The 25,723-nt window shown below is 39.0% G+C and overlaps 1 protein-coding gene and 1 pseudogene across 3 annotated transcripts in view; one reads left to right on the plus strand and one right to left on the minus strand.

Annotated features, from left to right (window-relative positions):
• Nucleotides 1–25,723, minus strand: part of METTL25 (methyltransferase like 25) — a gene marked incomplete at its 3' end in the record, with an annotated part of 103,303 nt that overhangs the window by 49,071 nt on the left and 28,509 nt on the right. For both annotated transcript variants that reach the window (XM_081084172.1, XM_081084173.1), the window contains exons 5-6: nucleotides 20,933–21,080; nucleotides 2,045–2,139 (exon numbers count right to left, since the gene is read on the minus strand). In XM_081084172.1, coding sequence (XP_080940298.1) covers nucleotides 2,045–2,139; nucleotides 20,933–21,080 — 243 coding nt within the window. The remainder of the gene's footprint in view (nucleotides 1–2,044; nucleotides 2,140–20,932; nucleotides 21,081–25,723) is intronic.
• On the plus strand, nucleotides 22,372–22,954 carry LOC308513668 (leucine repeat adapter protein 25-like; annotated as a pseudogene). The gene has a single exon. The product of its transcript is annotated as a leucine repeat adapter protein 25-like (transcript).

A 25,723-nucleotide genomic window follows, 5' to 3' on the forward strand; every position in this document is an offset into this window, starting at 1 on the left:
GTATGTGTTGCTGATGAGTTTATTTTAGAAATACAAATTATAAACTTTGATTACATAATAAAAGATAATCACATAGGTAATAAGAAGTGTCTTACAAATATTAATATTTCCCTTGGCCAAGAAATAAAGATAATGGAGACAATATAGCAAGTATTCACTTCATACAAAAAATATTTTGCAGTTTTGTTAGGCTTAAAGTATGTTTACAAGATTGCACTAATCTAATTAAAAGTTTATTTCTGGTTAGTGCCCTTAACAATGTATCTGAAGGCATCACCAGAAAGGTATTTAAAAAACAACTACAACATAAAAAAAGCCCCTTAAAAAAAAAAAAAAAAAAAAAAAAAGCTTTGACTATTTGTGGAACCGATCAGTTTTAGAGCAAAAGGCAATAAAACAAGATGCACCACAATAAATATTCCTTATGCTTTCCAGGATGACTCTAGCATCAAAAAAAGAAGTCCAGGTGGGCAGGAACTGGAATGAAATTTAGAGAGAGGCCTCCCACGGTCTACAAATTCTATATTTTGGAATTTACTTTTCAAAAACACTTCTTTTTAGTTTTTTGAATGTTTATGCTTATAGTGTACATTCCTGTTTTGTGGATACATTCTTTTCTCTTTCTTTGGGATGTTAGTAACTATTTTCTTTTGGATAGTGTCCATTACCTCCAAGTTGCTTTTTTTTTCTATTTGTTTATTGGATCTTGATTCTTTCATAGATTTTTAGCCATCTACTGACAATTCAAATGGGGATATCACAGACCTGAGTTAGAAGCACTGTGCTTATGAGGGAGGACTATTAATTGTGGGCCTCACCATAAAGATGAGATCGGTCCTGTTTCACTGAGAAATACCCGATGCCAATATCTTTAGGCCTTTTCTGTTAGAATAGTCAGACTCCCTATATTGAAAGACTATTTCATTTCTTACCTGATGGCATGAGGTAGAATCCTGCCTGCCAGCATTCTTGGAACCAAGTCATTCTAAGAATGACCTGCCATTCTAACAATACCTTGAACATGTATCATTTACAGATATAGAGGACAAGATAAGGTTGCAAAAAAGAATATTAAGAGGACATATAAAAATAAATTATTATTTGAGCATAAGTAGATTTCTAAAATAATTCTATGATACATGATTTAGAACATTGGTACACATTTTTTTATATTGAAATGTTATTAGCATAGATATAATGGTCTTATAATATTAATTTATCTTGGTGTTGAACATTAAACACATTATTTAATCAACCATATTTTAAATTTCTGATGACAAAAATAACGCACTGTTTGACCTGCAGCTGTTCCTTTGTAAACCATTATAGCACCAAAACCAGAGAAGACCATGGGATAAAGTGTTCTAGGTCTAAGGACATTAGACAAATCAAGCACAATAAAGGTTTTATTTAACTAGATAGTTATTTCATATTCCAGGTAGCTTAATAATATTTTTCCTATTCTATGAAAATTAGGAGACCAAATTATCTTCTATAAACACAAACACACCACAGAGGTGTGGATAGAGCACTGAACTAATTCTCTGTTTAAGACCTGGTTGCCCTGGCTGATGTGGCTCAATTGGTTGGGTGTTGTCTGTGCATTGAAAGGTTGTTTGTTCAATTCCCAGTAAAGGCACAAGCCCAGGTTGCAGGCTCGATCTTCAGTAGGTGTATGCAGGAGGTAGCCAATCAATGTTGCTCTCATCTCCAAGTTTCTCTCTCTCCCTCTCACCTTCCTCTCTCTCTAAAAATCAATAAAAAATCTTACACACAAAAAAAGACTTGGTAGCTGGTACATTTTATATAACAACTGAAGTAATTATATTTAAAAATTAAGTAGATTATAGTATAACTATAAACTGTTACCATACTGCATGCAGAGTGATAATGTTGGGAGAGAAAGTGCTTTTTCCCATACTTTGAAATGCATCAATGATGATGCTCTGCAAAATGTGGCATTTAATGCATGGTATTAGCCAAAAACAATACATTCTGCAACATCTGGATAAAGTTCTTAGTCCAGAAAAAAATGCAATCATACCAAACATGCTGACATTCTGGCATTGCGACCACACGACCATCTCTCTTCCTTTAAATAGTGGCACATTGGAAATCCCCACTTTTCTTGGGTACATTCTGCAGATGGGGGAAAATATGGATTATTTCAATAAAATTCTTCCTCTTTCAGTTAAAGTAAATAATCTATTGAGAAAGCAAATCAATCACTGAGAGAGTCAAACAGTAGTTCAACATGAAAGTGGTAATGTTTAACAGTTCATTCCAGATTCTTAATTGAAAGCATATTAATGTAATGAAAATGGTATTTTCTCAACAACAGCTGTTGGTGTTTAAGCGCCAACAATTTAAAACCAACCAAAATTATTTCTGTAAGATTTAGCAAAAGCAGTTTAAAATAGAAATACTTTTCATGTTCAGTGTATAGTAGATGATTAATGAGATACTGGACATTTATTGCTGACCTGACTTTCTAGAAAAATGATCTATCAAATATGACATTTGGCAGTTTATTACAGAACAATATTTATTCACTCCTAACAATGTTGAAGTATCATTTTTTTCAGCCACTGTTCACTTTTCAAAAAAAAAGAACAGCTGTAAAGGCTTTTCTTTTTTCATCATATTAAGAGGCTGAAATATTTTCAACTGTGATTCAATCTGGCTCAATTGCATTTATGGTTCAAGTAACAATAACAAAAATCAACATTCATTGCTTGTCCAACTGATGTAGTTACATATTCAACTTGCTGATGCTTAAAAACCTTATGTAGAACTATTACAAAGTTTTTGAAAAAGAAAACCAATTTCTATTTTAAATTAAAGCCTGAAAAATAAGAGCTTAAATTTTATCAAAACTGTAACAAAAGAAAATTGTGATAAGTGAAATTATTCTATTAGATTATGAAGTAAAACCGAACTAAAAACCTGAAAACAAGAAAACTCTAAAAGAAAATATGGAGGTAAATTCCATTAAATAAACTTTTGTGCTATGTAGGATCAGATGATTTTAGATTAAAATAGAGAAAGTTTAAATTTCATAGCGATCATAAGCCTGTGAAAATGTTTTCTTTCAGGTAATAAGATTTATAATAGACCCTACTAATAATCAGATGGAAGATATGGACCTCCCGGGAATGGAAATAATAATGCTACTATTTACATAGCATTTAATATTTTTTAGCACTATTATAAGTGTTTTAAATGTATTAACTGGTCCCCACAGCAATTCTATGAAGTAGGTATACTCTTATTCTCATGTTTCAGATAGGGAAACTGAGCACAGAAAGGTTAAGTGAATTGCTTGCCTAAACTGCAAATCTAGCACATGGCACAGCTTGAATTTAATTCCAGGAAGTCTGATTTCAGAGGCCATGCTCTTAACCTCCAAGATATATAAACAGCTTCACTTACAGTTACATAGGACTCATGGAGCCCTTGAAACTTATCCAGGTCCCAGGGACCCTGGACCACTTCCTCTGTTTCCAAGATGACTTGAAACAGAGGCTTGAGAAGGCTTTATGATTTAACTCAGACAATTATTTCTAAATGAAAGGGCTACTATAAGTAGTTTAATTTTCTTCTTACAAATAGACAGAAACACCTAGATCTTACTGTAAAGGGTAAAGCGTTACAAAGATGGAGTTCTTCCTCCTCTCCATCCATTCTCTCTTTGTCCCTTGTATTAAGATAGCACTCAATTTTTAGCTGTTCAGATTAGAGACTGCAATTCCCAGACTCAAGTACAGCCATTAGGATAGCTACAAGACTAAGTTTTGCAGAACTGAATGTGGGCAGAAATGATGTGTGCAAATTCTAGGTCAGATGCTCAAAGGGAGGGGCAAGCCACCTAGGACCATGTAAACAAGAGCAGCACAGGATGGCGCGACAAAATAAAAGGATTCTGGGTTCTTGGAAGACTTTCCGTTACAGACCTCCGCTCCAATCACCTACTTCTGGATTGAAAAGTAAATTTTCCCTCTGTCACTGTTACTTTGAGTCTGAACAGCTTCACATCTAAATCTTTATCTTAATGCAATGCTTTCCAAACTTTTTATAGCTCAGCACTCTCGGAATATGGCAAAATTTGTATGTCAAACTGGAATAATCAGAATATGATGATTGTGTTGAAGCAAAACCCAGGGGATGCAGGAAGCCGTGTCTCAGGAACACTCACAAAGTATCCACAGTTGGATAGTTCTGTCCTAATTATGCAGAAGTCTTCTTTGAGGGTGTGATATTTGAGCAGAGACTTAACTGAGGAAGCATACCATGAGATTAAGGGAAGATCTAATGAATGAAAAAAACCAAAAAACCCAAAGAAACAAACTAGGTTTTAAAAGAATTAGTTAATACCAAAAAACATAAAACTAGCTTATCGTATAATTTAAAATGATAATACTAGCAATTTCCTAACTTGTAATATCTCAATCAAGTGCCTAAAAAATGAACTTGTTACACTGGGAAAGAGGAGACTAAAGTCAACTTATTGCACAAAAGTGAAGAGAATCCCACTTAAAAAATATACAGTGAATTTGTAATGAAAGATATAATTAGTGTACATCACTGCTCTGCAATTCACCTTATACTGCTAGGAAAAAAGCATGTCTACTTGTCTGAAAAAGGTAGAACAATCCTACCTCAGTAATAATCTAAAGAAAACTTTGAAAAAGATTACTACTTAATATTAGATTGCAAGTACAACAGTATTTCTGGAAAATTCATTCCATTGAAAGGGGTATATTGTTTCTAGGAAAAAGAATAGAATATAAGAAACTCACACCCAAGTTACTCCCAAATTCTTGATCCACAGAAACTGTGAGAAATAATAAAAATTATGTGGCTTTAAGCCATTTAATTTTGGGCTGATTTCTCAAATAGCATTAGATGATACACAGTGTAGAAGTAGCATTAAGGAAGCTAATTATCTCACACAAGGTATGTGAAACAGAAAAATCCACTGCTTGAGGTGTATGGGAAGTGTGTTTCTTTAGGAAAAAATTAGGTTTTTTTATTAGAAAGAGAATAAAGAAAATTTCAGAGAAGAGGTTACAGAACATATGCAATTTTGATAATGACAGACTGAATTCTGAAATTTGAAATTTTGAAATTTGAGGAAAGGTGGAAGACAAGTCACAACAGATGATATAGATACATTTGATTAGAGGTACCCCTCTGGATACTGACTCATGGACTTTGTCAATTGGTTCCTATACCATCTAGCTGTTGACTGTGTTTGGCCAATGGTAAGTCTAGGCAGAAGATTGGAGACAGAAAAGACTAAGGTCAGAATATTCATGAATATTCTGAATGAAGGTCACCTCTAAAGGCAGCCATTCTTAAATCATACTCCTTTAAGGTTTCAGTTACTTCTTTCTCCCCTTACACAGGCATGGTAAGCCCCCAATTTCTACACCATTTCCCTTCCTCTTCACCTGTATCTTTGTAAATAATCCATTTGTAAACAAAATTCAAATTATTCTAATTGATGTGTACCATCTGCTTGTTTAACTCCCTGATTCCCATTTCTCTTAGAGTAAAAGACTTGTAGTGTCCTACACAGCTCTATACAACCCTCCACTCAAAGCTCTGACCTCTCTCATCTCCTCTCCTCTCCTACTGTTCCCTAATCTCCTACTGTTCTTGTTATTCCTCAAACACACCAGATTGTCTTCTTGTATGGAATGATTTTCCCCCAGCTATCTACTTTGTAACTCACTTACCTTTTTCAACTCTTTGCTGAAATCTCACCATTTAATGAGGCTACCTCTGTCTCCCTATTTAATTTATTTACTTAAGTTATTTATTGTTTATTGTGTCTACCCTCCTCCCAACCCACACAATTGCCCTGGTCTCCATTAGAATATAATGTAAGCTCTCTGTACACAGGAATTTTTGTTTCTTTTGTTCACTGGTGCTATCTCAAATTCAATATATATTTTTGAATGAATGAACTACTATTGTAGAAAAAAGTAAGATACATGCTAAAATAGGTGATAATGAATATAGATGTTTATAAAACAAGTAACTTAACCTCAAGAATTACTTGTCATAGCAAACTAGCAAAACTTATATCCAATATTCTCATGGAAGTATCACAATTAATTTTTTAACTTTGCCTCCCCACTACCCAAGCTTTTCTTCATTAGCATTGCTATGTTATGTTTTTAGCCTACCCATTAGCACTGCTTCATAGCAGCTTTGATCAATGTGTGTTTTTATTATTTTAACTGGCTACCGTACTTACCAGCTTTGTGTCATCTTGGGAAAGTTACTCTCTTTATAACTCAGTTTCCCTATCTGCAGAGAGGAAAACTACTGCAACAGTTTTGATATTAAATAAAAATGTAGGTAAGGGTTTAAAACAGTGCTAAGTACATAATAACTGCTTGAATAATGTTATAATGACTGTGATTCTAAAAAATTAATATTTACTTCTACTTCTGCACTATGAAGTTATTTTTCTACGAGTTTTACATTACCTGGTACTTAGTAGGATAAAAGAAACTGTTTATTTAATGAATAGATTATGACTAAACTAATACAATCTGTTCTGGCTTTCCACTCTTTAGAATGCCATCTCTGAAGGGAACAAAATAATCAATCTTGTCCATCATTTTATTTGACCAGTCCATAAATTTCATAGTATTAAAATTCTCTGTTAAAACTTGCTTCTCTTTTGGTTTTGATAACAGGTTCTTCTTTTCAAAGGCCCTTTCTTCTGCCCACTCTTCAAACATAGTGTGTACTCAATATTACATTATGGCAAGTTTTCTGTTTCCACTCTTTAAATTCTTTTCTTGAGCAATTAACATCTACTCCTTTAAATTTAATCTCTCCATATCTCCAGTATCTTCTTTCTGAATTTCTAAATAAAAATTTTAAACTGTTTGCTTAACATTTCTAAAATTAAATATATGCAAAACCAAACTAATTTCCTGAGCCCACAAATCTGATCTTTCCCCAATAACATGCCATTATATAATTAACCAAGCTAAAACCTTGCCATTATCTTTACCCCTCATTGCCCCTCCCCCCACCCATTTCCCCACCATCTGTCACCAAGTCAGTTGGTTTACCTTTGAAAAGTCCTGGCAGTTATTGACTTCTATGATTCTTATCTAATGCATCCTTGCTTTGACATTCACAGCTGCTTCCTAACTAGTCTCCCTGTCTCTGATCTAGCTCCATGCTAAAAAATGTAGATGAATTTATGCAACTCTTTTGCATTAAACAAATACATAAAAGATATTTTTATGGAACAAAGTATACTTTGTCTCTTACTGAATAATATTCAAAGGTCTCAGCATACCATTCAGAGCTCTCACAATCTGGCCCTAATTTGTTTTTCTTTCATGCTATATTTTATTTTTAAAGAAAATTTATTGTTGTTATTTATTTTTCATATTTTCATAACTTCACCTTCACTCCCACCTTGCTCTCTGCCATATATCCATATGGACTTGCCTTTCTCAGAACATACAACATAGTTTCTGCCTCTATGCCTTTCTCCACAACGTTTTCTCAAAACCTCTTTCACTATCTCATCCATCTTTCTAAATGAAGACCAAATGTCACCTTTTTAAGAAAGCTTTCCTTTATGAAAAATTACTCCCTCTTCTAGTTTTAATAGCACTTGGTTTAGATGCTCATCATTCATTACTTCTTTCATTCATTTTTCTCAATAGTTAATGTTCCTAGCTGATTAAGATCCATAAGGGCATGAATATATCACTCTCAAACATATATGAAAGTTCTATGTAATTCCTTCTGAATTCCTCACTATATCATAAGCTCCCTAAGGAGCTAGAGTGTGTCTCATTTTTCTCACACTTCTAGTATTATATCACTAGATATAACTTCTGTATTATATCATCAATACATTGGTACTTCACTTATCCTTTGGTTAAAAATATAGCTATGTAATCTCAAGGGAATATGTAAAGTATCTTATACACACACAAAAAAAACCCTAAACACTCAGTTAAAAATATATATATTACTTTAACAGAGTCATGTCTATAATAAAACATGGTTTCTTTTTTAAAATATATTTTTATTAATTTCAGAGAGGAAGGAAGAGGGACAGAGAGATAGAAGCATCAGCGATGAAAGAGTCACTGACTGGTTGCCTCCTGCACACCCCACACTGGGGATGAAGCTCACAACCGAGGCATATGCCCTGACCGGGAATAGAAAGGTGACCTCCTGGTTCATAGGTCAATGCTCAACCACTGAGCCATGCCAGCTGGGCATAAAACACTATTTCTTAATGCAATCCATCTAGATACTACTGTCTTGGTATTTTCATGCATGGCTATAATAATGGCAAAGTTTGGTGCTGAGAGAAAACACTGTTGGCCTGACAAACACTATGATAGCAGCTTCCCAATGGCACTTCTCACTCTGCAAGACAAGTTTCCTCTGATTGTTCTTATAGATTCTGTATAATCTTTTATCAAGACTCTATCCTTGAAATGGAACATCTGAAATATTAAGTCAATGAGACAGTGTTGACATTAATATTATAAATCACATTGTTTCCCATGAAAAATTTATTCACTGTGCCAGACTGATGAAAGAGAAAAAATTGGACAACTTGCTTAAAATTTGTTTATCATGGGGGAAAAATGTGAGAATACATATTTATAACAAAATATTTTTCAAGATCATTTGCTCCAAAGTATACAAATCCAAATTTGTTTATAAAACTAGTAAAATGTAAGTTAGTTCTTTTTAATCCTGTTTTGAAAAAATGGCCAGAGGACATTTCTCCTAAAGAAGACATGCAGATGGCCAACAGACATATGAAAAGATGCTCAACATCACTAAGCACCAGGGAAATGCAAATCAAAACCACATTGAAATACCACCTCATACTCCTAAGAATGGCTATTATCAAAAGTCAACAAGTAGCATGTGTTGGTGAGGATGGGGGAAAAAGGGAATCCTTATGCACTGTTGGTGGAACTGCAAACTTATGCAGGCACTATGGAGAACAGTATAGAAATTGCTCAAAAAACTAAAATAATATATGATCAGCAATTACACTTCTGAGTATTTATCTAAAAAAAATGAAAGCACTAATTTGAAAACATTTATGCACCTTATGTTTGTTGCAGCATTATTTACAATTGCCAACATATGGAAGCAACTTAGGGGTCCATCAAAAGAGGAATGGATAAAGAAGATACAGTATACATATACAATGAAATATTCCTCAGCAATAAAAAATAATGAAATCTTGCCATTTGTGACAACATGGATGGACCTTGAAGGTATTAGGCTAAATTAAATAAGTCAGAGAAAGACAAACACTGTATGTTTTCACTTGCATGTGGAATCTAAAGAAGCAAAACAAATGAACAAAACAAAACCAGACTTATATAAACAGAAATCAAACAATGGTTGCCAGAGGGGAGGGGAATGGGGTGAAAATGGTGAATAGTATAGTCAATAATATTGTGATAAGTTAGCATGGTGACAGATTATTACTATACTTAGTGTGGTGACTGCATTTCCAGGTACATAAATGTCAAATCAAGTATTATACACCCCAAACTAATATAATATTGCATACCAACTATAATTAAAAAAATAAGTAAATTAATTAAGTTTTTGAAAAGTCTGTTTTATATTCATTTGATAGTCAACTTTCCAGTAAGAATTTCTATCAGCTTTGATTTTATCTCTGAAGCATACACTATTTCTCTTTACTACTTCTTTTAAGTGGATATATTAATTTTCTATTTTAGATCTAATTACATTCTTGACTTCTTTTATTATAAACACAGAGAACTTTTTATAATGCTGAATATATATATATATATATATATATATATATATATATATATATATACAATCTGCATGAGCTTTAAGAACCACTTTATATTAGTCACAAAAAATAATGAGGTGCAAAAGAAACGGGAAAACATATTAAAACTCTATATCTAACTACTTCTAGGAAGCAAAAGATGCCCTATAAGTAAAATCAGTGCCAACACTCTAGAAAACACACAACTGACTGAAGATGAGATACAGCTGTTTGTGTGAGGTAATTGTGCAGACTGCCAAGTACATCTAGAAATCTCTGTGTTCATCCCATATTAATTGGCAAGAATTTTTCTGAGACATAATCTCAGTTAAATGGTGAGAAGTAAAGTGACATGTAACAAAAGTTTATAAACAGTTAAATATACAAGGCTAACAGTATTGTCTACTTATCTGCTCTAAGATTACAAGACCAATACCTTAGTCAAGCTGAGATAGCTCCCGAGAGCCTGTGGCTGAATTACTGAACAAACTAATAAACTGTTAATAGTTAAGTAAATGAAAACTTAAATATGCATTTACTGTGAATCATTATTACATAATTTTACTTCTTAAAAAGTAAACTGCCGGGGTCCAACCCCAGCGGGTCCAGGGGTCCCCAAAGGTGTGGACGGAGTCGGCGAAGAAGGAGTGACACGGAGACAGCGTTCAGTTGATCAGCAGCCTAGCCAGGATCTCCAGGCAAGTTCTGGTCTGGATCTCCAGCAAAGTTCTGTTTAGGATCTCCAGCCAGGTTCTGTGTCCATGGTCTCTTGCTAGGTTCTCCAGCCAGGTTCTCCAGGTTCTCCAGCCAGGTTCTGTAGCCATGTTCCCTTGCTAGGTTCTCCAGCCAGGTTCTGTCCAGGTTCTCCAGCCAGGTTCAGTCACCAGGTTCTAGTCAGGTTCTCTTGCCAATTTCTGTAGTCAGGTTCAGTCCAGGATCTTTTGCCATGTTCTCTCCAGCGAAGTTCTTCTGTCCCTAGAGAACGTTCTGTGTAGGTTCTGTGCCTAGGTTCTGTCTTCTAAGTTCTGTCTTCTTACATCTGTATTTATACCAGTTGATTCCAATCCTATCAATCTCTATTTCAAAGGTTAGGGCATTTCTTATCCCCATTCCAGGGAGTAAGGATTATGTAGCTTAAGCATGATTGTTCGTAGTTAAAGTGATTAATTACCCACCTGGCACTTAGTTAAGAGGTTTTATTCCCTCCCTAACTTCAGGGGAAAATCCCTACCTGGGGAAACAACCTTTCTCAGAGACCTTGGTTAAAACACATAGTGCCTAGAAGGTGAGCAAACATATTAAGAACAGTATGCCATATATGCCAGGTCCCTTGAAACAGCAAGCATGGACCAGCTCCCGGCAGTAAACTTATAAAACTTTGGGAAAAATAAAATTTATGGCCATTATTACACTGGCATAGATTTAAAAAAATGATTTTCAAAAACTTCACATTATCATTCAAGTACAGAATCACAGCAGAAAACCAGAGTATTTGTTTATGCAAACCCAATATAATTTTTAAAAAAGATTAAAACTGAAACTAAACATCATGATAAATAGAGGAGAGGTTCAGCTGAAATGAATGGCATGTTTCAAAAAGTTACATTCAAGTCACAGGATCATATGATTAGTCATCAGAGACCTCTAAGATCATCTAATTTAACCCCTCTCTTTTCACTAATTTACAGGTGATCCACAAAGATTAACTAATTTATCCAAGGCTACAGCACTACAGAGACAGAAGTAAAATTTTAGTCAAAGGGTTTCTTCTTCTATGTGGTGTTCTTAGACTCCACTCCCTTGAGCATTTAGGTATCACTATCTCTATGCTTCCAAAGAAACTTATTTAATACTAGAGGCCCAATGCATGAAAATTTGTGCAAGAGTAGGCCTTCCTTCCCCTGGCTGACGGCAATGGATTCCCTCCAGCACCCGGGACCCAGCACCTGGGTTTCCCTCCTCCAGCTGCCGGCAGGCACCTGGGACCTGGGCTGGCTTCTCCCAGGCCAACCACAGGCACCCAGGACCCCAGATGGCTTCCCCCAGGCCGCCCTGGGACCCCAGCTGACCTCCCTCCAGCCCCCACTTCGTCAGGAAGGACATCCGGAATGAAGTCCAGAAGACATCTGGTCTAATTAGCATAGTACCCTTTTATTATTATAGATAGTACCTATCACACAGCATTATAACTGACCTGTTATATGTCTTCTCATTGGGTTGTAAATTGCTTTAAATCATTTTATCTAGAAATCCCTGGTATCTAGCAAAGTGGGCAGTTGATGGGTACGCAGTTTCTTGAGTGTTTCCCAAATTTAGTGGATTGTGACCAACATTTTATAAAATTTAATAGAAAGAAATGGAATAAAAACATTGGCATGCATTGTGTTGTAAGAGCCAGTACTTTTCAAAGAACAAATATTAACAACAAAAAAAGAGTAAGTATTTTTTGTAAAATTTCAGTACCAGTTTTATTTATTATTTATTTATTTATATAATTTACATACCAGACAATGTGTAAAATGTATTTCTTAGTATAGATCTGAGTTTTTAAAAATGTGAAACTACTACTATATTCAAGAGAATATAATTTCTCCCACAAACATTTTACAATCTTCTGGCAATTATATGTGTTGTGGTTAAACATTACCTGCTTGGGAGAGAAATAAGAACTTCATAGTTAACAGGTGAATATTTGGAAACTTTTTGTTTCTTTCAAGGAATACCAAAGAGGAATTATAATTTATGATCACAAAGAAATGTGAGTTTGTGTCGATTTAAAATTAAATAAGACCTCTGTCTTGCCAGGATAGCGTGCTTTCATCATCTTGCTCCCGTAGTCTCTGAATGTAAACCTTCCTCTCTAAGCTTCTGCTGCTTCTCTTTGCTAAGAAGGGCAAAGCCAGCCCAGTACCCCGAGAATTCCCAAATTCCTTTGTCAACATAATTATTTCATCTCAAGATGTCTTATCAAGTGCCTTATTTCTTTAGGTTTAAACAGTGCTGGATCCGTTTTTTTCATAATCTATACTTTTGTGTTATTTCTTTGTTGAGCATTTGTTATATATATTTGTTATATGAGACCCCCTTCTGCATGTGTAAGTATAGGCTTTATCATCTGTACCCTACCCTTTGTAGGGCTATAAAAACAAAGTTCAAATTTGCCATGATACACAGATACCCGTTGTAGCTTCAGTGTTTCCATCTTCTTTGTGGGCCCCTGCATTCTCCTATATACTGTTTTGATAAATACTATGGATCTTTCCAGTATGTCAGTGCTTTCAGGAAAGAAAATTTAACAATAATCAATATTTTTAGTTGAATGGGGAGGAGGGGTAAAAGATAGGATACATATACAGTATACATTATAGGTAATGTATACAAGGTGGGGCAAAAATAGGTTTATAATTATATGTGAAACAGAGTTTATTCTTATAGTATTTATTAATTATTGTATTACTAGGGGCCTGGTGCACAAAATTCGTGCACTGGGTGGGGGGGCGGGGGGAGGAGAGTGTCCCTCAGCCCAGCCTGCCCCCTCTCACATACTGGGAGCCCTCAGGCGTTGACCCCCATCACCCTCCGATCGCCTGATCGGCCCCTTGCCCAGGCCTGACACCTCCGCCAGAGGTGTCAGGCTTGGACATGGGACCCCCATCTCCCCCCGATCACTGGCTCTGGCCCCCGCCCAGGCCTGAGACCTCTGGCCCAGGAATCATGCCTGGGCAGGGGACCCCCATCTCCCTCTGATCGCTTGTTCCACCCCCTGCCCAAGCCTGACACCTCTGACCCAGGCTTCAGGCCTGGGCAAGGGGACCATCATATCCCCCCAATCCCCGGCTCCGCCCCCCGCCCAGGCCTGATGCCTTGGCCAGAGGAGTTGACCCTCATCACCCTCCGATCACCAATCACCGGATCGGCCCCTTGACCAGGCCTGAGGCCTCCGGCAGAGATGTCAGGCCTGGGCAGGGGACCCCCAGCTCCCCATGGTTGCAGGCTCCGCCCCTGCCCAGGCCTAACGCCTCTGGCCTAGGCGTCCGGCCCGGGCAGCGGGGACCTGCAGTGGCAGCGGGGGGCGCCACGATCGTGGGCTTCGCTTTAGACCCAGGCAAGGGACCCCTAGCTCCTGGGACTGCCAGCTTCGACCGTGCCCAGCTCCCATCGCTGGCTCCACCCCTACTTCCTGCTATCACTGGCCAGGGCGGCAAAGGCGCCTGATTCTCCGATCATGGCTGGGGGGCAGGGCAAAGGCGGCCCCAGGGCCGCCTTTGCCCTGCCCCCCAGCTCTTAGCTCCCCCCTGGGTTTCCGATCACTGTCAGTGGCAGGGGGCTTCTTCCTGCTTTCCCTTTCGCCTCCCTGCATTGTGCCTACATATGCAAATTAGCCGCCATCTTGTTGGCAGTTAACTGCCAATCTTACTTGGCAGTTAATTTGCATATAGCCCTGATTAGCCAATGAAAACGGTATCGCCGTACGCCAATTACCATTTTTCTCTTTTATTAGTGTAGATTTTCCATTACTACAACTGTAAACCTACTTTTGCCACACTTTTTATATTTAGTTTTGAACTTATACTTGGTAGATTTTCATCTGTAGAAATTCCAAGGGCCTGAATTTGGGAGTATTCCCCCACAAGGATTTGAATTTGCTTCTACATGGAGCTGAATGAAGACTGCTTTATCTCATTCAATGCCATAGCTTAGTATAGACTTTTCAGGCTAAGCTCCCCCACCATGCAGAAGCCCAATATTAGTGTCTAGATTCCAGTGTGATAAGCGTTTGCCTCAGGACACTTGTCTGCACCTTTATGGCTCACAGTTCCCTGATCTGGTTTCAACTCCTCTCCTTCCTTCTCTCCTTTTAACTCTTATTGTGATTTTTCTTGATCCACAAAGAATCCTCCCCCCCCCCCTTTTTGTGTACATTCAGCAATGCTTAAAAAATACATGTTTTAATTTAGCTGAGATCTAGCTGAACTGTAATAAGAGGGTTCCTTAGAAAAAAGTCACATCTCCCACCACACTAAAGATGGAAGTGAAATAGATGCTTTTTTGAAAAGAGAAATCATGCTTTATTCTTCTACACCTGTGGGTCTCGACCCCTTTGGTGGTCGAATGACCCTTTCACAGGGCTCGCCTAAGACCATCGGAAAACACATATATAATTACATATTGTTTTTGTGATTAATCACTATGCTTTAATTATGTTCAATCTGTAACAATGAAATTGGGGGTCACCACAACATGAGGAACTGTATTAAAGGGTCACGGCATTAGGAAGGTTGAGAACCACTGCTCTACATCCTCTAAACTTCTAGCATTAAACACCCATAGCAAACAGAAAGATTTAATAAAATACATATTATATGATATAGAAAGTATTGTTAAATCTTTACTGAAAAGATAGCAACTAAATTTTTGCAATGGGATTAATTCACTCCTACTAACTTGATTAAGAAATGAGTCACACCTTTCTGGATGATACAATACCTGCTTTAATGATGATATTAACTAGCTAGTACTGTCTTATGATTTGTTAATACTATATACTGAAAGATCTCAAAATTAAAAGAAGCTTATTTTTAAATAACTAGAGGCCTGATGCACGAAATTTATGCACAGGTAGGGTCCCTAGGCCTGGCCAGCAATCAGGACCAATCTGTGGGGTGACTGGCGGGACAATCGGGAGGCCCCCGCTGTCACCTGCCTTGGCTGGTCTGGCAATGCCCACTCGCCGGCCCCACTCCCCAATTGCCTTGCCGCTGCTGCTGGTCGCCTCCCTCTGCAGGAGGCAACTGGCGGAGTGATCAGGGGGCAGTGCCAGCCTGCTCACCAGCCAGCCCCACCCCCTGCTGCCACTGCTGGCTGCCTCCCTCGGTGGGGCAATCAGGGGGTGCGGGGGGGAAGAGCCTGCTGGCACCGCCTTGGCTGGCCTGGGGCCTGTGGGCTGGGAGCAGCTCCTCCATTGAGCATCTGCCCCCTGGTGGTCAGTGTGCATCATACCAACCGGTCATTCCACTGGTCATTCCACCATTCAGTCAATTTGCATATTAGGTTTTTATTATATAGGATATTTTAAATTTTCAAATAATATCTATAATGATAAAAGCATAATATGCTAATTAGACTGAACGTCCTTCCTTTGGGACAAAGCCGCAGTGGGTAAGGGCCAAGGCAGAGACGGCAGAGGCCCCCTGGCCATGGCAGCAGCGGTGGTGGGCAGGGGCTGGGGCCAAGGCCCTTGCATGAATTTCGTGCATCGGGCCTCTAGTGCTCAACATATTTTTATTCAACCTCCAGACACATTTCCAGATGAAGTGCCTCTACATTTACAGTGATGAAACCAACTGTTAATTCACAAAGACAGCGACTATATACATATCTAGTCTCCTCCAGTAAATTCCTACTGGTAACATAAATTGAGGTACAATCTACAATAGAATAGATATCATATGTCCTTGACAAATGTGTTTGATATAAAAATGGCAGGACCAGATTGAAAGGTGCCATTAAAAGATGATCTGCAGCCCTCCCCTGATTTAAAAAAAAAAGTAAATGGAGGGATCTCTGGGAGAATCACATTCATGTCCTGTAACTCATTAAAGCTGGGAACAAACATGAAAGTAGACTAAAGGCTTTCAGAGGTTACACCATTTATATTTGACTCTAATGTTCTGCAGTTTTCTGGAGGGCACTAATAATACTAGAAGACTTCCTGGGGAAAGACAAAGCACAAATCTATTCCATGACAACGTCTGCTCCTAGAAGGGGCTCCTATAAAGGCCAAGGAAGAAGCTCAGTGATACCAGCTGGTGTGACTATATGGGGTCCGAGCTCTTTCTTTCCTTTCCTGCATTCCTAAGCCTCTGAAATGATCAGGTAAACTCCCAGGAAAAGTAAAATTATCTTTCATCCCTCAGACTGGGCTTGCAGGACTCAGAGCACTAATACCAATTTCCGACAGAATACACAGTAGGCTGAACAAACACATATGGATGACCAAGTCCAGAGGCGGAAAAGGAAAGTGATGTTCTTGTCTTCTGTTCAGTTTTAAGAACAACAAACAAACATTCCAAGAAACCTCCTAGAAGACATGCTCCTCACACCTCACTGTTGAGAACTGTGTCTCTTATCCATTACTCTACACATGGAATTACAGTAATAATTTAGATTCAGATTCACCAGCTTGTGAGGCTACAGAAGGGCTCAGTTTTCCCCATAACCTCCGCCTGAACAAAATCAGTTAGTGAGGAGGAAGAGGTATGTGGATCTGGACAGGTAACCAGTAGTGTTTCCTACAGCATGTTTCTACCTTCCTGGGAAAAACCACCAAAAGAAATTCTCTCTCCGACTTCTAGGGGAAGAAATAAGTATTGAAGAATTAATTATGATAATCAATATTAAGACAAAATAATGAAACATGTCAAGCTTAAACAAATATATATATATTCTATAAAGCACTGCAATAAAACTGTTTCTGGTATTTCTTGTTCTCCTAGGAACTACTGGCCCATAATATATAAATATTTAAAGGCAGTTTTTAAAACATATGGTCTAACTTTGGTATTCATAGTGGCTCAGAGAGCTTTGAGGTACTTTTGAAAATTGACATTCATGAAAGACCACCTCTATGGTCTACCACAGTGTATTGGGTAAACATATTCATGTAAAACGCATAATGTTTACATAGTACATATCATCATAAAAAGTTGCAGTATACATACCAGACTTTTCTAGTATACTATGTTGGACTATTAATAACTCAAATTTACATCCCAAAGGGCAACACTGCCCCAATTCAAACTCAAAAACAGCTGTGCAAACAAAGTGAGGGTGAGGGTTAGGTGTGTAAGATGTGAAGGGAGAGACACATGACATACTTGATCACTCAGAGATATAACTCCATGGCACCTAGTACTGGATATATGACAGGAAATATGCTAATGTGTGCATACAAACATCTGGCCTTGTAAGTTAGTTAAAATATAATGATCAAACTGTATAGTGGTGGATTTCTATTTTAGTAAGGAATATTAGTACTATATAGTATAGAGGGGTGGGCAAAAATGGGTTTACAGTTGTGAGTATGTAAAACACAGTTTATTCTTGTATTATTATTTGTTATTACATTAGAGGCTTGGTGCCGGAGTCCATTTATTGTCTTCTCTAACTGAGTATAGACAGAGACCCCCAAAAGTTAGTAACCTTTGAAGTCCTAGCAAAGGTCAGGGCTGTGCACCACCCAGTTAATATAGATAATGGTAGCTGAAGCATCATCCCCACCTTAGTTCACTTAATTCCTTAGATACTTATGTAAATCTTTGTTGATTATTGTTGATTAGATATTCTGCCTATTTCTGGAAATTGTCTGCTGATGAGCTAATCTGTGTGTCATTGAAACCTCCTTACCCTAAGGGCTACTCTAGATCAATAAAAGATTGGAGTGGACTGAGCATCGGTGGAAGTCCTTCTGGACTTGCCCGCCTGGTCCCCCAATATTTCAAAATTATCTCGTGTCTTTTCTCTCTCATTTGTGTGCGGCTCCTCTTTTCAGATCCCAAACCCTGATCCACGCAGACGTGGAAAGAAACACACACGACAGCTCGGTGCATGGATTCATATGGGGGGTCCCTCGGCTTGGCCTGCAGCTCTCCGACATCCCCTAAGGGGTCCCGGATTGCTAGAGGGCACAGGCCAGGTGGTCAGTGCACATCATAGCAGCTGGTCGGACACTTAGCATATTAGCCTTTATATATATATATATATATATATATATATATATATATATATATATATATATTAAAGTGCCAAGCACAGTGCTTATTATCTTCTACTAGTATAAAATGCAGCTGCCAGTGTAGCAACAGTGATTTTTTTCCCTATTCCTAGTCACTTGTTCAAAATGGTGAGAAATACTGAAAGTGGATCTGTGACCTGAAGATGCAGTGCAATGGCCTCAAGGGTCCAACAGGATCAGAGATGATAGTCTTAAGAAGGTACTGTGTAAAGAAGAGAGGAGGCCTTTGGAAGGGGAAGGCATCTTTGGGAGCATGATGATAAAGAGGAAAGAAGGAAGCAGGCAGCTGAAGTTAGTATACTGAAGGACAATACCTCTGAATTGAAAGACACACCAACTGATACCCACTCCCAATAGAGCTTATTATTAAAGAAACCCCTAGCAGTGTCATTTACTATAGCTAAGATGTAGAAACAGGCCACATGCCCATCAGTAGATGAATGGATAAAAAAAAAAAAACCTGTGGTACATATACACAACGGAATACTACGCAGCTATAAAAAAGAAGAACCTCTTACCCTTTGAGACAGCACGGTGTGACCTGGAGAATATTATGCTAAGTGAAATAAGCCAGACAGAGAAAGACAAATTTCACATGATCCCACTTATATGTGGAATCTAATAAACAAAATAAACCAATGAACAAAATAGAACCAGAAACATTGAAGCATGGAACAGACTGATATATTTCAGAGGGAAGGCAGGGGGTGCGAAGAGATTAACCAGAGAATTGATATGCATATATGCATAACCCATGGACACAGACAATGGTGCAGTGAAGACCTGGGGAGGGGCTGGGGGAGTGGAGAGGGTCAACGGGGTGAGGGGGTATGAGGGGGGGGGATGGTACATCTGTAATACTTTCAACAAAAATAAATTTTTAAAAACTCATTTCATTGCACCTACAGAAGAGGAAATTTTTGAACCAAGAACCATACCTCCCTTTCATAGAATCTTATGCTATTGTTGGTCCAGGAAAACACTATACACTTAATATTTTAAAAGCTGTAAAATTCTGATTGTATTAGAGAGTTTTTTTCTTTCTTTTAGAAAAGATGCACAAAAAGATTGTAATATAGTATAGATATTTGGGTAAATATTTTATTATAACTATATATTTTTTCTTTTTTTAGGTTCACTATTTTCTCCAAATTTTTATCTTGAAGATTTTTGTACTCTGAATAAAATTAGAAGAATGGCAAGAAAAACATATATACTCCATCTAAATTAAACTATTGTTAACTTTTTGCCAATTTTTTCTCTCTCAATTGATATATCTCTATATATTCAAAATTTTTCTTCTATACACCTTTCATAAGAGATACTTTTAAAAACTCTGACATAAAACAATCAAATTCTATGAACTCTTTTTTATAAAATCCTTTGCCAGGTCTAAATGGATGACCTCTGTCTCACCCAGTCAAATTTCAGTAGAATTATATAATAATTTTTACCTCTTATACACAACTAAATAAAAAGTAGAAATTTCCTATTCATTTGGATTTTAAAACTGAGAAAAGAACAAACAATACCATCCATATGCACACAACTTCCTAGCTTAAGAATTCTTAGCAAGGGACACTGGATGTTGATAAAGACTTCATTAAACTAATAGAAAAGAAAACTGCTAATATTAATAAACTAAATAAACATCTGATCTGAACCAGCAGTTTTGAAACCATATCTTATTAAGAGATATAACATATAAAAAGAGCTGCTATGGATGAAGGTATATGTGGTGCTTTAAATCCTGCTATGTACTTTGCTCATCAGGCAGCATCTCAGCCCAGGGAGCACAGTTTGAATACCATTATTTTAATGCCATTGCACAGTTTTGCAGCTTTTAAAATCATAATATGTTAATTCTTAAAAATACAGTAAGAAAAAAATTTTGAGAAATAATCCATATTCCTCACAAAACTGAAAAGGTTTTGAAAATGAAAGCAAACCTTGCATCTCTATATTCATGACAAAATAATTTAGTTTTACTATTTTAGTAAATGTATATCTTACAAGTAGTTGTAAATAGAAGTTCTGTAAAATATATACCACATTAAAATTTCAAATATTTGCAGTTTTCAGCACACACTAAGACCATTTAATGAGCAAAGGAAGTATAACAAAATGCATAAGGTGATAGTGCATCAAGTTTCAATTGATATAATGATATTAAAATTGCAAGAATATCAGATATTATTTTAAGTGTTAATTCAAAATGACAACAATGTCAACAAAAAAGATAGAGAGTAAGAGAGCAGCAATTATGCTGAAATAAATGAAAGTATAAGATATGGAGAACTTTGTACCTTTATGTGGGTTTTCAAATTCTTCAGATAAAAGGTGATAGCAACAACCCACACTGCAAACTCCCTTGATTTCAGAATTGGAAGTAAATATTCGTAGAGTATTTGGAGCAAGATCACCACAAGTATGTAGACCTACCATCAAGCAATCCTTTAAAAATGAGAAGAAAAACAAATTTTGGCAGTTAAAAGGAGGGCTAAAAAGACATTTCAGGTGAAGATTTTAAATGTTCATTAGAATATATGGAGCTTTTAAAAATGACCAAATTCTACCTAGAATATACAGTGGTTTTAATTTATTTTTATAACAAATAATGATTCCCTTTGTGGACAAAATGACTGTGATCATTTATCACAACTAAATACTTTTGAATTGATTTTTCTACTCTTTTTGGTTACTTACCCATTAGAATTTTCTCTTTTCTGTTTCACAACTAGCCAAAGTAAAGATTGGACTAATCAAATGGAGCATGCATGACTATGACAAACTTGTGATTTGAGACACATTTATACCTTACTAATATATTTTTTTAATTCACTTCTTCACAAAGTAACCATTAAAACTTATAAAAAACTGTAATAAAAAAACAAATAAAAGGCGCCAAATTAACATTTCTACTTCAACACCAAAAAAGTTTACTTAGTTCATTCCTTGCATCAAATATAGTACCTTTAAATTCAATATAACAAATTTTGTTCTAAATTTTATAACATCAGTTTTATGTAAATATTCTCCTATAAACTGTTTCAAAGCCTAATTTTAATGTATACACATACTGAATTGGTACAGCTGCATGTACTCACGGAATCTTGATCAATATACCAATTTTATTTTAATTCTTCAGTGCCTTAATTTCCTCATCTGTAAAATGAGGATAATAATGGTACAAGCACTTTGGAAAACATTGGCAGCTTACCATAAAGTTAAAACATACACTTACTAACAATATGACCTACAAATCCAACTCTGGGCTAATTATCCAAGAGAAATAAAAACATGTTCATACAGTTAAAAAAATAGACAGGGGACTTGAACAGACACATCTCTTAAGCAGGCATACAAATGCAAATCAAAACTACAATGAGATACCACTTGACACCTGTTATAATTGCTATTATCAATAAGACAAGTAACAACAAGTGTCAGAGAAGTTGTGGAGAAAAAGGAGCCCTCGTTCGCTGCTGCTGGAAAGGCACACTGGTACAGCCACTATGAAAAACAGCACAGAAGCTCCCTTAAAAATTAAAAAAAATAGAGTTACCATATGATCGTGTAGGCGCTCTTTTGGGTTTCTACCCAAAAAACTTGAAAACATGTATTCATAAAGATATATGCAGAAGAGGCTCGCCGGTGGGGCCCCGGGAGGCGGGCCCCGAGGGCGGCAGCCCCAGCGGAGCATTGGAGGGAAGGAGTCCGCATCGTCGTCCGCGCAGGCCCGGCCATGAACGGGCTGCCTTCGGCCGAGGCACCCGGCGGGACGGCACGGGCTGCGCCCTGGCCGGACTCCCGCCGCTGCCGCGCGGCCTCAGCTGTCTCCTGAACGCGAGCGGGGGCTCGTGGCGGGAGCTGGAGCGCGTCTACAGCCAGCGCAGCCGCATCCACGACGAGCTGAGCCGTGCGTCCCCCTCCCTGAAGGGCCCCGCGGCGCCATGGGCGCTGCCCACGCCGGACCTGCCGCTGGTCCCCCTGGCCCCCGGCGCCCTGTCAGCCTCGACTGGGCATTAGCGTCGCTGCGCAAAGAGATGGTGGGGTTGCGGCAGTTGGACATGTCCCTGCTGTGCCAGCTGTGGGGCCTGTATGAGTCAATCCAGGACTACAAGCACCTGTGCCAAGACTTGAGCCTGTGCCAGGACCTGTCATCTTCCCTGCATTCAGACAGCTCCTACCCACCTGATGGTGGCCAATCTGATGACGAAGAACCTCCTGATGCCAGCCTGCCTCCAGACCCACCTCCCCTCACTGTGCCCCAGATGCACAATGCCCGTGACCAGTGGCTGCAAGATGCCTTCCATATCAACCTTTGAAGAGCTGGGGGGTGAGGGGGGATGTACCCATGCAAAAGGCTCAGAAACTTACCCCTCAGCAAGTACTCAGACTATAGTGCCTGCTTTCCCCCATACCACCTCCCTCCACAGGAGGGCAAGGCCTGGGTCCCTCAGAGGCACAACTGCCAACCTCCTCTCCTGTCTCGGGCTAGCTGGCACTGGGGCAGGCACCTGGGCTACAGCCTCTGCCCCTGGCACTGGACCTCCACTTCTTCCACATGTGTGCACCTCAGCCTAGCCACCCTTCAGTCTGTCAGTGGGCCCAAAGCATCTTCTCTCCCTTGGTATCTCTGGGACTGGGATGCGTGTCTGACTCCCATCTCCTTTTCACCTTTTGCTGCTGTTAGCAGCTGCTGGCTCAGGGGCATCCCACCTCTGGTCCCTGGGTTCCACTGCCCTCGACAAGGGCTCCAGGACCCAGTCTTGCACCGGCCCACAGCTGGGAGGGCCAAGACTCTGTGCAGGATATTTAAATTGAGAGGCCAGCCTCTTGGGCGCGTAGAAATTTAAAAGGAAAAAAAAAAAAGATATATGCAGAAGATACATGTTAACTGCAGCATTATTCACGGTGCCCAAGACATGGAAAACAACTGAAGTGTCCTCTGGTAGATGATTGGATAAAGATGTGGTACATATGAACAATGGAACACTACTCAGATGAAATGCTGCCATTTGTGCCATGGGTGGATCTTGAGAATATCAGGCGAAGCGAAGTAAGTCAGAAAAAGTCACTCATGATTTTACTCATATGTGGGATGTAAAACTGAAAGCCACAAATGAATAAACAAACAAAAACTCAGAGACCTAGACAACAGTATGGTAGTTACCAGAGGGAAGGGGGGTGGGAGGTTAGTAAAGTATAAGGGGGTCAAATATACGGTGACAAAAGAAGATTTGACTTTGTGTGGTGGACATATAATACAATATATAGATAATGTATCATAGAATGTACACATGAAACCTATATAATCTTATTAATCACCCCAATAAAATTAATTTTAAAAACTGAAAAATTTAATAAGTAGAATATTATAGCTTCAAAGGCTACCTTTTTGTTTTTTTTTTAAACAATGAGTTAGGCTGAATGATTTCTAGAAGCTCCTCTACAAAATTGTCTTAACATGCAATGGTGCCTTTGTTTAAGAAGTATTCTCTTTGAATTACATTTGACATAATTATAATTTAGAAAAAAGTTGAAATTCTTTAAGAATACTCAGAAGCTAACATTTGCTCAAAAAACTGCATATTTGGTTACCAAGGCTAACAGTAAATACTAGGGGCCCAGTGCAGCTGCTGCCGTTCCCATGCACTGACGGCACCGGCCCTGCTTGCACCCGCTGTGGCACAGAATAATCGATGCCAGCACCAGCTGTGGGTGCAAGCAGGACCGGCACCGGCAGTGGGTGCGAGCGCCCAGCAGGACCACGGCGTGCAAGAAGGAGCAAAGAATTTTTAGTAACCACCAGCGGCTCTCCCTGATGACAGCAACCAGGGCCCCACCTTGGTCTGGTGCCCCCGCTCACCTGCTCCACCATCCTGCCACAGCCAATGCCCGCCATGTTCTGCACTCTGCCACCTGCTGCCAACACCCACCACTGTCCGCACATGCCCCCTGGTGGTCAGCAGCACGTCATAGCGATCGGTTGTTCCGCTGTTCAGTCTATTTGCATATTAGGGTTTTATATATATACGAGAGGCCCAGCGCACAAAATTTGTGCATGGGAGGGGGGCCTGAGACCAGTCTTCACCCTCTCCAATCTGGGACATCCCTCTCACAATCTGGGACCGCTGGCTCCTAACTACTCACCTGCCTGCCTGCCTAATTGCCCCTACTGGCCTGCCTGCCAGTCTGATCACCCCTAACTGCCTATGCCTGCCAGCCTGCTGGTCCCCAACTGTCCCCCCTGCCAACCTGGTCGCCCCCAACTGCCTCCCACTGCTGGCTTGGTCGCCCCTGATGGCACCCCCTGCCAGCCTGGTAACCCCTAACTGCCCCCACTGCTGGCCTTGTTGCCCCTACTGCCCCCCTCTGCCTACCTGGTTGCCCCTCACTGCACCCCCTGCCAGCCTGGTCGCCCCACACACCCTGCTGTTTGGTCATTTGGTAGCCCCTCACTGCCCTCCGATGGCCTGGTTGCCTCACACACCCTGCTTGTTCAGTCGTTTGGTCGTCCCTCACTAACCCCCCTGCCAGCCTGGTTGCCTCACACAGCCTGCTGTTTGGTCATTTGGTCACCCCTCACTGCCCCCCCTGCTGGCCTGGTTGCCCCACACACCCTGCTGTTTGGTCATTTGGTAGCCCCTCACTGCCCTCCGACGTCCTGGTTGCCCCACACAGCCTGGTGTTCAGTCATTTGGTCATCCCTCACTAAACCCCCTGCTGGCCTGGTCGCCCCATGCAGCCTGTTCAGTTGTCCGTTCGGTTGCAATGGCCCCTGGCTCTTTATATATATAAATAGATAACATTGCTGTAGATATCTCTTTACTTCAAATATTAATTAAATTGTACAAGTTTTCTTGAATTGGAATTTTAATCCCTAAATTACATAATGAGAACTTAGCTTACTAGCTTTTGTGCTAGTACTTCTGTTTGATTTAGGAGGCTTGAAATGAGTGAAAGGCACTCTATTTTGGCAAACTGTAAATGTCATATTTTGTACTCTTATCAGATTTTGATAGCTGTGAGAATCATAAAAGTCTATACATAATTTTAGTTCTTTAGACTAATGTAACCAAATAAGATATGTA

This window comes from Myotis nattereri, assembly GCF_964212035.1.
Source record: "Myotis nattereri genome assembly, chromosome: 2".
In the NCBI taxonomy this organism is placed as follows: domain Eukaryota; kingdom Metazoa; phylum Chordata; class Mammalia; order Chiroptera; family Vespertilionidae; genus Myotis; species Myotis nattereri.